The 17905-nt window shown below is 34.5% G+C and overlaps 2 protein-coding genes and 1 non-coding gene across 6 annotated transcripts in view; 1 reads left to right on the forward strand and 2 right to left on the reverse strand.

The window, feature by feature from the left end:
- LOC147579020 (uncharacterized) overlaps nt 1-17905 on the forward strand; it is a 169641-nt gene that overhangs the window by 87459 nt on the left and 64277 nt on the right. The gene's annotated exons all lie outside the window — the stretch shown is intronic.
- Nucleotides 1-17905, reverse strand: part of PTPRQ (protein tyrosine phosphatase receptor type Q) — a 257649-nt gene that overhangs the window by 62654 nt on the left and 177090 nt on the right. For both annotated transcript variants that reach the window (XM_086712736.1, XM_086712737.1), the window contains exons 45-48: nt 14649-14770; nt 8815-9001; nt 5309-5553; nt 2801-2867 (exon numbers count right to left, since the gene is read on the reverse strand). In XM_086712736.1, the coding sequence (XP_086568862.1) occupies nt 2801-2867; nt 5309-5553; nt 8815-9001; nt 14649-14770 (621 nt within the window). The remainder of the gene's footprint in view (nt 1-2800; nt 2868-5308; nt 5554-8814; nt 9002-14648; nt 14771-17905) is intronic.
- Nucleotides 14150-14254, reverse strand: LOC112864014 (U6 spliceosomal RNA). The gene has a single exon (XR_015254106.1). It is a non-coding gene; the product is annotated as a U6 spliceosomal RNA (small nuclear RNA).

Genomic DNA, 17905 nt, shown 5'->3' on the forward strand with positions numbered 1-17905 from the left:
CAGGTCACAATCTCGCGGTCCGTGAGTTCGAGCCCTGCGTCAGGCTCTGGGCAGATGGCTCAGAGCCTGGAGCCTGTTTCCGATTCTGTGTCTCCCTCTCTCTCTGCCCCTCCCCCGTTCATGCTCTGTCTCTCTCTGTCCCAAAAATAAATAAACGTTGAAAAAAAAAATTTAAAAGATATTGCCAGAATAATTTCCAAAAGTGCCATGATAATTTATACTTTATCACCAATGCATACAAATATCTCCCAAATCAGTATTTGTAGGAGCACTTCTTGTTTCATTTCATCTCATAGCTATATGTGTATACCAGCTGTTTGAGCACAGCAAGTTGCTTATTCAAACTTCAATTCCCATATTTATTAATTTTTAAAGCCTCTAAATTATGCCATAAAATTGGCAATATCATTTCCATTTTATTAATGAGGAAATTACCTTATGTCACATGGCTATAAAAGGTAAATATCAAGATTTGAATCAAATCTTTTTGGCTTGATCCTTTACCTCACTCCTCTTAGATATAAAGACTATTATAATATTAGATGTGTAAGAAGTTTATTGGAGGAACTATCCATGAAGAATCAAGGAACAGTAAACAGGAGTAGATGGCAAGGGCCTTTAGACCACAGATCACAGGTCTAGTACCTGCGTATGAGAAGAAGAAATGAAGGGTTCAGCAGCAAGAGCCTCAGGTTTTGGGGTGAGAAACTCTCAGCCAGGCTACTGGGGAGTCCCTAAGAAAAGGTTTCTAGTTAAAGGAATCTGGCATTGGACATGGCTATCCAACTTGATATTATTTGTCAAATGCAAATTTAATGAGACTACTATTTTTTTAACTTTATTTAAATCCAAGTTAGTTAACATATAGTGTAATAGTAGTTGCAGGAGTAGAAGTTAGTGATTCATCACTTACATATAACACCCAGTGCTCATTCCAACAAGTGGAGACTGTTATTATTTCATCATTTCATGTCACCACTACCAATCATGCATATTACTAGGAAAAAATATTTCTCTAGCTCCCCACCATGGCCACCAGTACTCACATATTTTCTTTAGACAACTGATCATGAGTCTATCTGTTCTAAGGAGTGGAAAGTCAGTTCATCCCTCACCCCGGGATGAACAAAGCAACAGAGAGAGGAAGTTCTGCTAAAGAATTAATATAATGAGCCTATTGTTACCTGCATACTTACCTGTCTGCTACTGAATAACAAAAAGAAACTAAGATGGTATGACATACTTCTTTTATGAAGTCATTTTGTAAAATAGCCGAGGTTTTTGAAGACTCTATGTATTAGTACATTCCAAGTACGTAGTATGTCATTAAAAGCAAATCTTAATACTTTTAAATAATATCACAATTATATAAACTACCATTGATTAAAAGATAAACTTTATCAGCTTCATCTTATAGTGAATATTTCTTATTCTTAATAGAACTAGTTTCCAGGAACTGTCCTAAGGGTTTTTCAAAGATTATCTCTTTTAATCTTCACAACGATTTGTGAGGTAGGCCCCAGCATTATCTGCATTTGACAGGCTTGTAGAGGTTAAGACACTTGCCTTAAGTGAAGCAGATATCAAGTGGCCAATCGAGGATTCAGTCTCAGCAGTTCGACCCTAGACTCAGTCTAGCGCTAGAACATTTAATCACTGTGCTCTGGTGTCCTTACCAAAGACTAAGAAAAGTTACTTTTTGCTTCAGAAAGAGAAGCATTCTACTAAAGGTCCATACACTTCAGTTTTTATCTCTCTGCAGGTTTTATTACAGATGCTTTGAGAGATGGCATATTTGCACATATGTTTTCAGTCTGGAAGAGAAAGTATCCTGAATGCCTGAATAGCTCTAAAACCCTCTTAACCATCTTTTTTGGCTTTCATGGATTGATTTGTGTGGGGCAGGGAGCCTCCAAATTTTAGTTATATTTTCTATAAACAATACCTGTCATAGTAATTAATTGATAGATTTACTTTATAGTCAGAAACATAAAGTTCAATATATGGTAGTTCAGTAAACGCCATTTGATTAACTGAAAATAATTTTACTTTCAAGATAAAGATGAGTCAAGGAATTTAATTAAAACTAGTCAAAGTCTAGTTATGGGTAACTGGACAATGAATTTTCAATAATATTAAGAACATAAACTAATAGACTATAAAATTTGCCTCAGAAAACATTAAATTTAGAGGGAAAGACATATAAGATGAATAGCAGGTGGGCACTCTATTTAAGGTGATAATTTGCATTATTATTTATACATTTTAAGTATAGCTTTAATAAGCAGTGTTTATTACTTAATGTACTCTTATTACTGCATATGCATAATTTACTGAATTTTTAATGTTTATTTATTTATAGTGTGGAGCCTGACACAGGGCTTGATACCACACACTGTGAGATTGTGACCTGAGCTGAAATCAAGAGTCAGGTGCTTAACGGACTGAGCCACCCAGGCACCCACATGTGCATCATTTAAAAGCTTGACTACATTCTTAGCGCTAATTACAGAATTTAATTATAATTACTCTTTTATTAAGACCATAAGAGACTCTTAAATACAGAGAACAAACTGAGGGCTGCTGGCAAGGTGTTGGGTGGAGGGATGGGCTAAATAGGGGATGGGCATTAGGGAGGGCACTTGTTGGGATGAGCATTGAGTGTTATGTAAGTGATGAATCACTAAATTCTATTCCTGGAGTCATTATTACATTATATGTTAACTAACTTGGATTTAAATTTAAAAAATTATTTTTAAAAAGACAACAGTATTCACAGGAAGACAGCTCATGTATGTACCTTTAATGTCCATGGTTATTCTCATCTGAACATTTGGTCCTGCGCCAGCGCTATTGATCGCATAAACCTAAAGGAGAGAACCATCTTGTTACTACTTTTATTATTGTCATATGTAATTTAAAATGTTTCCATTTTTAAAAACAACTGCATATAGTCTATTAATTATACTTTTCTTGCACTTACTCAAATGAATACAATATGTATAGGAAGAATGTTAATAATAAAGTAGTTCTTAAAACTGATTTTACAGTACTAAGTCCTGAGAACAGAGGCTGAGTGACCTAAACAGCCCTGTCCTAGTGACCAGGAAAGGATGTGGCTTCAATGTGAACCTGTAGGAGGAATAGACACAGAAAAGCCACTACGTCTATACTCCTTCATCTACTCTAACATCTGCTCCTTCTCTCTGTAGCTAGGTAACTCTGGCTTCCTTTAAATCCATATTCAAGACCCTCTTTTTTTTCCCTTCTCTGAGATGAAATCCTATTCCTTCAACCTTCTTGTTTTCCTGTATTAAATCATCCCTCTGAAAGTTGGCCTTTATGCCCTTCTTCACCCCTGCCCCAAAGTGTCCGACGCTGTAACCTGCATAATGTAGCATATACACATAAAACATTCTTGTTTGTATAGACAGAGGGTGATTCACACAAATGTGAATCCTTTCAATTAACTTTATTCTTAGGACGCTGTAGATACAGAATTTTCTTTTATTCACTTTATTTTGCTCTATAAAACAAAGACTCTATTCTTGCCCAAGTTCATTGACAAACACAATCCAAGTTTATTGGAACTTATTAACTTGTTTTCTAAATTAGTGTCCCCCTTCTACACTAGAGATACTTTGGGAATGTTTTGATTGAATTAAAACCATAATAATGTATACGATGCGGTAGATATGACAAATAAGCCAAGCCTAGACAATGTGTTTAAAAAATATCTAAAGGAGACCTTTATTGAAGTTGTAAATTTAAGAAAAGAAGTATTAAAAATGAAAAGTGATATTATGGTGCACATCATTATTTTTGCTTCTTTGTGGCATAACCTAACATTCAAGTGAGATACTAAATGAAAAGTTGGGCTACACTACTCAAACTGCATTGTACAAAGAAGTCATTTGTAAACCTGTTGAATGAAGAGATGCAGGTTTGATTCACTAGGTCGAGACAGAGGTGTACATTATACATTTCTAATAAATTCCTAGGAGTTGAGGATGCTATAAATTGCATTTTCTGAACAGAGAATTTTTTATTGCTCTTTAAATTATGAATTAATTGTACTTTGTTTCATTTCAATTTTTCTCTTATTCACAAAAGGCAAAACTGATGGAGCACTCGCTACTTCCCATAACTATAAATTTAATCCTTACCAAAGCCCTAAATAGAAGCCATTATTCCTATTACTGCTTTTTTCTTTCTTTCTTTTTTTGTTTCAAGTTTTTATTTAAATTCCCGTTAGTTAACACATAGTGTAATATTAGTTTCAAGAGTAGAATTTACTGTCTTCTTTCTTTCTTTTTCTCTTTCTTTCTTTCTTTCTTTCTTTCTTTCTTTCTTTCTTTTTTAGGTAAGAAAACTGAGGTACAGAGTTGAAGCAACTGCCCAGAAACAAACCGCAGAATCAGGATATGAACCCAGATCAGTTCATTCTCTTAACCACCCTCCCTCTAACAGATCTTTCACAGTAGTGGTTCATTTAATGGGATATACAACAAGAACCCTAGCAGCACAGTGAGTGAAGGAAGAAATGAAGATATGCAGATATACAGATACAATATATACAGAGAAAAACATACATATGAATATAAATTATTAATAACAGTATTCTGATGATTACACAATAATCATAAACAAGTGGTAGGAAAAGTAGTTTGCTAAGCTACCTGAAGGTTTAGCATGAACACTATCTTTATTAAAAGATGATATTCAGAACCATATAATTCTATTTGAAAATTTCAAGAGATGCCACAAAAATACATTCTTGAAATAAATTATGTGTATGTGTCTGTTTGTATGCATATAAACATACACCTATATATTCTAAAATGGATAATTTAGAATTAGGATGTAAAATACTTAGCTTTAGTAATTGTTACATGAAATGCATGTGAATTTCAAACATGTAGTTACATCTGCCCTTTGCCTTTGAAATTTGCTTTTCCGTTTTCCATTTATAAGCACACATTAACAGCTTTCCTTTAGGTAGAATTATCTCTTTGCATATCACTGCTCTCTTACTTTTAACATGCCTTTTCTTTCTCCTTTATTTCTGGATTTCTACTATTGTTGTAGAAACTTTTTTGTTATCTACATGTTTTCACAGTACTTGCTGTATTATAATAGGAAATAAGCAATTTCATTTCTCTGCATATTATTTTCTGTTGGCATGTCTCACACAATCCTACAAGATACGAGAAATCTAGTGTATACATAAGCTTCAGTATTTTTGAATGGTGACTTTGTAAACTGACTTTGTAAAATAGGTAAATAATTAAAAGCTATGAATGCTTACACTGATATTGTACGTATGTCCACCTTTTAGTCCTTCTAACATTGCAATGACAGATGTGTCAGTTTTCTGGATAATACTGAGGTTGTGAATCTGGACAGCAGTAGGATCATCTTCCCGGTAAACCAAAGCTTGGTATACTTGGATATTTCCATTGGGTTGAGAAGGAGGAAGAAATGTTAACTGAAATTTTGTAACTTCGTCTGGTATCTTCCAAAATGTCATATTGTTAGGTGGATCGTTGGGGACTAAAATAAAATATTAAGCAGTTAAGTTTTTAAAATTGTGCCCTTCTTTTTAACCTACATAAACAAATTATTTGCTTAGATTTCTGTTTATAAACTATGTTACACAAACTTTTAAAACTATATATATTATGGAAACAAGCAAAATGGTTGATACACAGTAGAATCATCAACATCTATAGGTCACAGGAATCATAATGGTGATCCAGTTAGTTGGGTCATTTATTTATTTTGACTTTTACATGTATTTATTTTTATATAGAAGGCATTTATGTGACTTTTTGTACTTCTTATTTAAATATACATAGACTCACAGGAAGTTGCAAAGTTGCAAAAAATGGGACATATAGTCCCCTGGAACATTCCCCCAGCTTTTTCCAGTGGTGACAACTTACCTAACTGTAGTTTAATATCAAACCTGGATATTGACATTGGTACAGGACTCTTAATTAGACTACAGATCATATTCAGATTTCACCATTTTTTCATGCTTTCATAAATGTGTGTGCAGTTCTGTGCAATTTCATTCCATGTATACATTCCTGCAATCATCACCAGAAATAAGGTACAGAACTATTCCAGCACCATAAAGAAACTTCCCCCTGGTCTCCCTTGTATTTATACTCCATGCATCCCCACAACACTAACCATTGTCCTCCAGAGTTCTGTCCTTTTAAGAAAAATAACAGAATAATGATTGAGGTCCATCAAAGTTGTTGTATGTATCAAAGGTTCACTCCTTTTTTATTATTATTTTTTTTTATTACTGAGTAGTGTTTCATTTTGTGGATACATCAAAGTTTATTTAATCACAGAAAAACATTTGGGTTGTTTCTAGTTTTTGTTATTACTAATAAACCTGCTATTAACATTCATTTACAGGTGTTTGTGTGAGCATACATTTTTAATTCTCTGTGATAACTGCTCAAGAGTATGATTGCTAGGTAATGTGCTCTAAGTACATGTTTGGTTTTATAAAAGGTTGCCAAACTATTTTTCAGTGTGGCTGTACCCTCTTTCATTCCCAGTTGCAATGAAGGGGAGAACCAGTCTCTTTGCATCTTTGCCAGAATTTGGCACCATCACCCTTTTTTATTTTTATTATTTTTTTAATTTTTTAAAAATGTTTTATTTATTTTTGAGACAGGAAGAGACAGAGCATGAACAGGGGAGGGTCAGAGAGAGGGAGACACAGAATCTGAAGCAGGCTCCAGGCTCGGAGCTGTCAGCACAGAGCTCGACGTGGGGCTCAAACCCACGGACCGTGAGATCATGACCTGAGCCGAAGTCGGACAGTCAACGGACTGAGCCACCCAGGTGCCCCATCCATCACCCTTTTTTAAATTACTATTTTATCTGTTGTAGTAGATGCACAGCGATAGCTCATTATGGTCCTAATTTGCATTTCCTTAATAGCTAGTGGTGTTGAAAATCTATCTTATCGTGAGTTTAGTTGCCCACTCTATCTCCTTTGTTGTGAAATGTCTCTTCATGTCTTTTGCCAATTTATAATTGGACCTCTTTTAAGTGTTGAGTTTTGAGAGTTCTTTATATATTTTAGATATTCCATTTTATTTGTGATAAAAATTAGCCTAACATATAGCAGCTAAGTATCAGTAAACTATCATGAAAGAAAATGATACACGTGAAGATAAAATCAATTTATGAATAAAGTAATTAGTTCTTGCTGCATAATTAGTGTGCTTTATACAAGTGACTGATTGCATGAATTATCTACTTTGACCAAATTGAAATGGACATATCTTCCATACTAAGTGAAGGAATTCCTATGAAGAAGGCTGTTAATACTTGACTGTCAATAGTTCAGATGCTTAAGCTTTATTATCTTTATTTATTTCTTGTCATCTGGCAAATATCTCTATAGATAGTGCCTGTAGCAGGCAAAAAAAACAAGTAAATACATAACAGTGAGGAAAAAAAGAGAAACAGATAAACATGTTATAGTGCCAAATATCACACTTTAAGTGGAAAAATGCATAACTAAAGTAAAAATTAAATCGGCTCAAGACTTATTTTCACATTTGCTTGTATACATTTATATGATATAAAAATATTTTAATAAGAGACTTCTCTAAAAATCAGATCAGTTTTAAGGTTGGATAAGTGAAATAATTCTCTGAATGTTGGAAAGAATTTCTTATTCTCCAAATATCTTTTATTTTACACCTCAAATTCTACTCTTAGAGGTTTAGTAGTAATTTATTAAACTACAAAATTTTTGGGAGAGGTAGCACATTATGATCTGACAATCAGTGCTTTATGGTATGAGTGGGAATAAATTCAGCAACATCTTTTCTCACAGGTAGGATGAGGGAGAAGTGTAAAAGTATCATAAAAAATAGATATCTGGAATATATGTGGCAGCAAAATGGAAACATGAAATTTTAGGTGCTGAGGATAAGATGTTATCCTTTAATGTAGAACCATAATTTTATAGACAATAGAGTATATAACACAATGAAAAGACTAGCTGAAAAACATTTTTTACCTCCTATACTTACCTTATAGATAGCAACAAAAAAACTATAGCAACACATCCCTTCATGTGCTCTTTCCAAAGATATATCTGGTGGCAAAGAACATCAGGAGTCTGAAGGAGGACAGGGCAAGCAAGTTCTGGGAAGCTGACTTTCCACACTTAATTCCTATTGGTTATAATCTTATTCATTCAGACCCTGTTTGGAGGAACTTGAGGAAATCTGTATGATCTGTATGGATTCTGACATTTATTAAATAGGTTATATAATAAAACATGTCATTTGATTAGGTGAAGAAAACAGATATGGTAAGCATGACCTGGATTCTAATTTTGAATTCCAGATACATGATGATAGAGTATTATCACTTTCATGTGCATTTAATTCATGGACAGAAATAATGGACAGAATTTTACATGAAGCATTAGTGGCCATAGACTGTTGGAAAATAGGCAAGGTAACTCAATTTCTGAAATATTTAGTGTTTAAATAAGTATAAAAAGTAGAATTCAGTACATTATCATGAGCTAATTTGTTTGTATTTCCAAGAACTGATTATTCTCCACAACTCCACTATGCCTAAAAAACGTAAACAGAAAACTTCACTTTTGTCATTTACAGTGGATCACTCAATTTTATATTTTGTATTTCATACACTTTAAAAATTTCTTGTGACACGTATCCTTTTTTAGGGGGTGGTGTGAGAAACTCTAAGAAACACACTTAAATCTGTCCATTTTTAGCAATGATGGAAAACATGCCTCACCTGATTCTAAAGTAGTAACAATCACTTCAGCACTTGACTTTCCTTCTACATATGCAGCACTTATGTTTCCAGTGAATGCTGTGATTACCACAGAATACCTTGTGAATATTTTCAAATCTTTAATTTCTATGGTCTTATTTTCTTCATTTGATTTGATGAAGGAAATATTAAATTCATCACTATCTACCTATAGGAAAAAATAGCTAGTAATTAAAGGAAGCAGCACTTAAGATCCAAATCACCAAACATAATAATAAAAAGCTACATGTGGTATATTTATCTAGCCAAGATTTAAATTATTTTTTCTTACAGTCAGATTGTCCTGGGAAATCTAAAATACTACTTTAACAGTTTCCTTATAAGCAATTATTTCAACAATCGAAAGTAGAAGGAAAAAAAAATCAACCAACCACAAGTAATCAACCCCTCCAGTGAACGAGTAAGTATCATCTTGTGTCAATGAAACGCCACTTTCTACTTTAATGTCTTATAGGAGAAAGAATATAGGCTTTGGTAATCAACCATTAAGGGTTTAAATTCCAATTTGGTCACGTAATAGTTCCTGTAGCATTTGACAAGTCACTTATGTTGTCTGTGTCTTACTTTCTCTGTATGTAAAACTGGAGTACTAACATCTATTTAAACTGTTGTGTTGCGGTTTAAAAAAATAGATCTGAAGTAGCTGGCACAGAGATTTTGATATTTCTTTTGACCGTGACCTACAAAAAGGAAACACAGGGGTACCTGGGTGGCTCAGGCGGTTAAGCATTCGACTTCAGCTCAGGACATGATCTCACAGTTTGTGGATTCGAGTCCCGTGTTGGGCTCTGTGCTGACAGCTCAGAACCTAGAACCTGCTTCAGATTCTGTGTACACATACACACTTCTTTATCACTTAAAAAAAAATTTTGAGAAATACAACTTCTTTCTGAAATGCAGTTTGATATCTTCTGCTCTTTTAAATTTTATTCCAGTTCATTTAAAAAATTTTAGTCATGATGGCAGTTTGAAAAATTCCCATCTAGGACTATGCATGGCACTGGATAAGGACTCAGTTAATTGTGGTTGTTATAATTATTAGATGTGCAAAAATGAGCATCCTTAGGAGTATTAAATATAGTTGTATAGCGTGCTCAAACATACTATGTCTTTGATGGAGAGTCTGGCCTAATCACTCAGGGATTAAACATAGTAAAATTTTTAGCATTAAAAAGAAGGGCCTTTCAGGGGTGCCTGGGTGGCTCAGTCAGTTAAGTGTCTGAGTTGGGCTCAGGTCATGATCTCACAGTTTGTGAGTTTGAGCCCTGCATTGGGCTCTGTGCTGACAGCTCAGAGCCTGGAGCCTGCTTCAGATTCTGTGTCTCCCTCTGTCTCTGCTCCTCCCCCACTCATGCTCTGTCTCTCTCTCTCTCTCTCAAAAATAAATAAACGTTAAAAAATTTTTTAAAAAGGGCCTTTCCTGAAATGAACATCAGAAAATTTGAAATCCTATAATACATCCCAATCTCAGGTATCTTAATTGAAGCACTTAAAACCAGACTGTGCACACTGTTCCCATTACTAGGTTCATTTTCAACTTGACCCTCCCTTGTAACTTTGAAAGGTTTTTGTTCAAAATATTCTTCAAATGCTCTTTTCTAAGAGATTTTTAACTTAAAGAAGATGTTACTATGAGGGATGTAGAAAAAGGCTAATAAATAATATGTGTATTGCAAAGTCAAATAGATTGTTCCCACCTCAGACAGAGATTTGAAGTAAGATGCCTCACGTCTCTAAAGTGGCAGAAAACAAGTCAGCATAGCAATACCATTGATCAAGTGCATGTACTCACTGGTAGAAAGTGTGTATGATTTAGTTAGCTGTTAATATTTAAACATCACATAAAAATCTTTCCTTAAGACTAGGCTTATATTCATGCTGGGTAACAATTATCTAGAGATGACTTATAGTTGACTTCTGTAATGGGACGTAAGTGTCCAATTCATCACTGCCTCATCCAGTTGGCTTCATTTTGACTGCTCATTTACGTTGCTTGGCTGACCACTATACCTATCTGAACTCTGATTTTATAGAGTTGAGGTGAATTTCTCAAGATTCCATAGTTATTTAGTAGCTGAGATAGGATTTCCTTCCAAGTCTTTCAAGAATGCGGAACTCTCTACTACTACACCGGGCCTGATCATATAAAAGTAAAATTACACTATTCTAATGTCTTCCATTAAAACAGTGGATAACAATATTGAGGTAAAAATATGACATAATATGATTGTGATCTACTGTATCTTAAAAAGATACAGATACAACTTAAAAAGATACAGATACAGATCTACTCTATCTTAAATTCACTATCTTTCTTCACTAAACCTACCCTGTTATTGTTAATCATTACTTATCCACTTACTTGAGACTGAAACCTCAGACCTTTTTGATTCATTGTTCTCTTTCTATCAATTCCAAGCTTGTTTGCTCATATTATATTTGATCATCAATTATTATTATGAAATGTGTCCCATCATTTTTGCAGTGTGGCAGTTTTATAAGCAATGCCAGTTATTATTTGGTTCTATTTTCTTTCTTCTTCCTGTCCCATTTGCACCCTTCCCTACCTGCTACACCTCTATTCATTCCACAATCAATTTAACCTGCTCCTGAAGTCTCTTCTGTGTTGTATGACCCTCATAATAAGAACTTTAATTACTTTGCTAGTGTATATTTAGAAAAAAATTACATACTTTATACTCTGTAATTGGAGTGTAACTAGCTGTTAATACTCTGGTGTCTCACACCCTAGTGTGAGCTACTTGAGAGCGGAACTTTATGTTTTGCATCCTTATTTTGATGAAAACAAAACAAAACAAAAAATGTTTGTTATTTTGAAAAAATAAAGGGAACAATGAACAAAGGACTATAAAATGCATTAATTTCCAGTAGTATCACCCAGGGTGATATCTGTACCATAAATCTTTAAGATTGTCAATTTTTGCTTAATTTAAGTCTCCTAGGAAAAGGGTCTTATGTCTCTGTGGCTAGTACTTGGCAAAGGCCAGGCTATAGCCCTAGTCCTAAATTCAATGATATGTGTTCTTTCCTGGTGTAGAAGCCAATGATTTTTGAAGATAGATAATTATATATCCATGAAATGAGCTGCAGATAAGCTCGAAAAAGACAGTGACCACATGAAACTTGTTCACTTACACATAATCCAGCACTGAGCACAATGCTGGAATGTTGGATGTATTTAAAAGTATGTGTTGAATGAAAGAAAGAAAGAAGGAACTAAATGCTTAGTTCCAAGAATCCCAGGGAAACTATGAAGTGCCAGGATCTGTTTCAATACTTGCTCTTTTTGACTCAAAAGGTTTAGATGAGCATATATTTCAAGCTGGCAAATTTTATTTGCTACTTGATGGTTTTTCCTTTCTCCTGTCACACCATTATCTGCTGGTTTTAGCCAGGTCTTAACTACTGGAGAATTTATAATTTCTGTGCCTCAATTCCCCTTTATGCAAAATGAAGACAACATATTTACATCAAAATGTTAGCAAAGGAAAGGTAATGCTGTGTAACTGATATAAAAATAAGCAGTTATAACGTTATACATTCTTCTCTCTTTCTCTTGCTCATTTTTCATCTCAATAAGAATGCTAAGAGAATGAAGTTATGAATCACTTTTTTAAAAAATGTTTTATTTTCCCTTCCTTTAAGCACAATCAAAAGAGAATTGTTTTCACGAAAAATAGGTATCTTTTATTTGACCAAACACTGTGTTATCATTTTATAATTTGCTTTTAATACATAGTCCCAGGGCATTTGTCGTACATGCTGATTACTTTTGGCTAATTATGAACTAAAAGTCTTCACAAATAATGTTCTACAAAGGAAATCCCTTAAATTTTCTTTTAATCATGACAGGTCTTTTGAGATAGAAGCACTTCCATTTTAGAAATAATATAAAGACATAAGAAAAGTATAAAAGTTAAACAAAAGATAGGTAGAGATAGGCAAGAAAGGGGTAGAATTGCCCATAAATTACCCGACTTAATGCATTAGATGTCACCAGAAGAGAGGTCATCAGGTCCAGTGAAACCCAAGCAGGATGCTAACACAGTCTTTCCAATCCTCGTCCTAGCTAAAACTCTGCATTATTTACATTGTTGATCATCCTATTTTAAGAGAAAGGTTTGACTCTCATTCTTGGGTTTCCTTCTGTCTCGATGGCTACTCTAGTCTGGTGACTTCAGTGACCTCTTATTTAAACGTTTGTATTCCCCAGATTCGATCTTCAGGTTAGCTGTTACAGAAGAGGTTCTTACTACATGTTCCATATTTAATCTCATCTCTTCCTATCATTTCAACTATCATACCAACACCTCCCAAGTCTCCAAATTCAGGTTTCCTCTCCTGAGCTCCAGATTGATATATAATACTGCTAATACTGTCTTCATCTGAAGGTCTCCCAGGCATCACAAACTTAGGGCATATAATACTGAATTCATTCCTTTCCTCTAAAAATTTCTTTCTCTTCACAGTTTTCCAAATAATGTATCTTAAAATCATCCTCAATTATTCTTTGCACTCACCAACCACTGATTTTTTTTTTTTGCCAGATGCTGTAGATTTAAATTATTTTTCATTCTGTTGCCTCACTACATTTCCTTTGTCCTTATCTTTTCTTACCCAGTTACTCTAATAGCTTCTTGTCCCCTTGCCTAATTTTGTACTAAGATTGCTCTATCCTCTGCAGTGCAACCATGCTGATCCTATAAAATAGAAATCTATATCCCAACACTGCTTTAATTCCTCAATTGACACTCCACTGGCCTTATCATAAAACCCAAACTCTGTTACATGTTATACAGTCTGCCTCCTGATCTAGCTTCTTTTCTCAGCCCTTTTCTTGAATGCTTTCACCAGGGATTCCTGAACCACTTGCTTTTTCTTGAGTCTTACTTTTCACACTTTTATTACCATTCCTTTTTATGGTCTGCTTCAAGTATTTTTCAAAATTAAGCTCTGATGTTACCTTATTTGGGAGCTATTTCTCTTAATGTCTTCTCCCTTTTTGTATTGTGAGGTGTTTTTCACTGTATTTAAAAAATTTTTTTTAATCTTTATTATTTATTTTTGAGAGAGAGAGAGAGAGAGAGAGAGAGAGAGAGTATGAGCAGAAAAGGGGCAGAAAGAGAGGGAGACACAGAATCCGAAGCAGGCTCCAGCTCTGAGCTGGTAGCACAGAGCCCGATGTGGGGCTCGAACCCACGAACCATGAGATCATGACCTGAGCCAAAGTTGGACGCTTAACCTACTGACCCACCCAGACACCCCTGTATTTTTTTTTAATATGGAACACTTCATAAATTTGCATGTCACTCTTGAACAAGGGCCCTGCTAATTTTCTGCATCATTACAATTTTAGTACATACGCTACTGAAGCAAGTATGTTTTCACTGTATTTTAAACCAATGTATTATTAATTTAATGACTGTTTATATATCTCATCTATAGCCAGAGGATAAACATAATGCTAATCATTCTAATCATACTTTATGTACACTTTTGGATCCTTACTATGTGTCTGACGATGTTTAAAGATCTTTATGCATATTTTCTAATATAGTCCTGACAAAAATCTTTGTACCCTGGGTACTGTTATTAATCTTTATTTTACAGATGTGTATAGTGAAGTACACACAGGGTGTTTGCCTAGGTATATGCTTCAGTATGCGTTTAGGGTCTAACAGAGTTAAAATTACAATTCAAATAGTCTGATTCCAAAATGTATATTCCTAATCATTCTCTATACCGCCTTTTGCAGAAGGTAAGACATGCCTTACCGATTTGACATCAATCAGATAGAATGTTGGTCCAGTAATGGTAGCAGGTTCACTCCAGCTGATGTTGATGCTAAAAGGTGATGTTGCTACCACATACACATTTTCAGGAGGACCATCTGGAGCTATAGAAATAGAAAATCAATTACCCTGAGACATGTGAGTTAGTATTCGCTACAATAATAGAAAAGGCCAGGAAAAAAGGATAGTTTTAATGAATTAATTATACATTATTTTGTAGTTCACAGCATGTTAAAGGCGTTGGCAAATTGAAAGAAGTAATTTCTTGCAATATAATTACTATACATAAACTTCCACGTGAGAGATAAATGATCATAAATATATGATTTTTGAACTCAAAACAATACTTTGACATGTAAGTCTTACTATTGCAAAATAAATCTTTTCGAATAAAAGTTTTTATTTAAAAATAGATTGCTTAAGAATATCGTTTTAGGAAAACCTGCGGAAACATGTTTGGCTACAGAAAAGTGAAACTGGCACAAGGGAATTATATTTAAAATTGGGTTGCTTTTATTGTTTTTACTGAGGGAGAAACATAGGAAATAGGTTATACCAATGATATTATCACAAATGTAAACATTTCCTGCATTCATTATGATTCCAAACAAATTCTTTAATTTGTTCTATTTGTATTACCGTTGCTTTTTTTTTAATCATGAGTGCAAAACAAGAGATAATATTTTAAGGTACTGACTACCGAAAACCCTTGTGTAAATTTTCAGTTTGCGAAACCGCTAGGAACTAGGAGGGTTAAGAAGGATTTAAGTCGCACTTGATGGGACATGCGTTGAACTAGGCACACTGTTGTGCGTATCTCTGGCCTCCTATGGCCTCTTGTCAATTCTTAGGACATTAAATGTTGGGAGATAAGTATTTCACAGTATTTCTGATTTTTAAATCCACAGGAGCAAACATTACTGAACAAATATTATTCCACAGATCCTGAGAAGGTATAAAGAAGAAGTTAAAACATACGTTTCCTCGAATAACTTATAAGAGCAAAACTGTGTTATCTTGGTCAAACAACAAAATTTCTGGACCTCAGTTTCCTCCTCAGATGCATATTTCACAGAGTTGTAAAAGAACCATGAATTCAAAATGTGTGAAAGTGGCCAGTTAGTTTACTATTTGGCCCATCATTGTCAATTAGTACAATGTATTATAATAAAGGGCAAAGTTAAGATAAAGACTAGAAATACAAAGAATCGACTATGAGAGGGCAAAGGGTGAAGTGGTGAGTATAGATGGAGGAGGGAGTCTAGGTAAAGTTGCACAGAGGAGATGGGAATTGAATAGGCTTTGAAAGATGAGAAGGATTTCAATAATCAGAGGAGCAGGTTTAGGGGCACTTCTTTGCTAAAAGGATCACAGCCAAAGCCACAAAGACATAAACAGCAGGGTCCACAGACAGATAGAATTTTATCACTGTATAATTGCTTTCCTTGGTAATCTTATGTTTATTATTTTATACATTCAAAATTTATCCTAGGAAGGGGTCCACACACTTCATCAGACTGCTGAAGGAATCTATGGTACAAAAAAGATTCAGAATCCCTAAATTCAAGGAATACAGATTATTATAGAGAGACTGGTGTTCGTGGAGCAATATAGCAGGGAACAAACCTCAAGTAGTCCTTTGGGAACTAAGACAGGTTATTACAATAAATTTGAAGCTCATTCTTTAAATAATAGATTGTCATTGAAACTTTTGGAAAAAGGAATGATTTTTCTAGTGATTTAGGAAGAAAACTCAGGTAGCTATGAAAAAGGTAAGTGCTCTGAAGCACTGAGCCCAGAGAGGCTATTTCCAAAAAGCCAGATGAAATGGGATGAGATCCTAAATTAGGATAGTGGCACTAGGCATAGATAGGAAGAGATGAATCCTGGAGCTATTTAGAAAATTTAATTAAAAAAATTTGTTTTAACTCGAGGCTGATTATATGTGGGTAAAAACAGACACAGAATATGTAGCAAAAGCTAATTCCCATGTTAATCAGGAGAATGCTCATAGAATTCAAACCAACAGCATATTCAGGAACAGATAATGGTTTTGGTAGGGACAAGACTATGGAAGGAGATAATAATTTTCTGTTTGTACTCATTGAGTCAGACATTCACAGGACTGAAATGCCTCACTGATGGTTTGAAGGATAAGCCTAGAAGACAGGACCAGGATGGAAAAGTTTTGTTTTTGTTTTTGTTTTTACATTTCAGATAATTCCTTACAAATCAGGATAGCATAAACATGGCAGGCATATCTGGTTCACATGAATCATATGCTCTGAAGAGAGCCAAAAGGTGTATTTCAGTATCAGTTATTTAAAACGTTAATAGTAGTGGCAATTCTTTAAACTATGAATGTTTTATTAGCACTTAGAATATGCTTCCAAGAGAGATATTATGTGTGTAATTTAGGTACCTGACTCAGCCCATAAAAATATATTTTAGTAGTAGCATTAAAATATTTTAAAACAGTATTCAGATATAACAACAGAGGAAATCTAGCAACCATAGCAAACCTGTATAGGGAAGTTTCTGTGGGAAAATGCCAAACATATCCTTCCTACATGTATCTTTTCTGATCCTTGTGCAACATTGACTCTCTGAACAATGACTCAGAGATCTAGTCCATATGGCCCAAGGAGGCATCCAGGAGAGAGAGTGAAAAGGGGATGCTTCAGGATTCCGAGATGTGATGAGCTGCAAGGCACCAATAATGATAACAGGATTGGGAACGTGATTTCTCTGGTAACTAATGTGGAGAGATCATGGAATCCCAGCACTAACACACCTGTATATTCTGAGATCTTTAGACTTTATTACTTTTAATTGTATGATCCTAGATTTCTGAAAAGTGCTTCAAATTGTAGCATAATTCATTTAGATAATTACACATAACAAATGAGAGCTGAGAGCTCTCCTGCCACCTGCATAATTGTTTTTGGATGCCCTAACAGAATAACATATTTCATCTTTAAGAGTGGCAACCCTCTTTCTTTTCCAAGCTGGATATTCCTTAGAAATGTTATGCCCACCTTAACAAGCAGCAATGTAACAAACAGCATCCCTGAATCTCTTTATTCACAATGTTAAACGAGGAGTGGATAGGCTTCAGGGCAAGGTATACCATTACTGATCACTAGTGCACACTTTCTTCATGGAGAAATCTGCTTTGAAAATGTTAGATGATTTGCAGGTTTTAATGACCTATCCTCTGCTTTTGACTCTGTAAAAGG

Source organism: Puma concolor, chromosome B4, assembly GCF_028749965.1.
Source record: "Puma concolor isolate L17-30 chromosome B4, mPumCon1.1.hap2, whole genome shotgun sequence".
NCBI classification, from domain to species: Eukaryota; Metazoa; Chordata; class Mammalia; order Carnivora; family Felidae; genus Puma; species Puma concolor.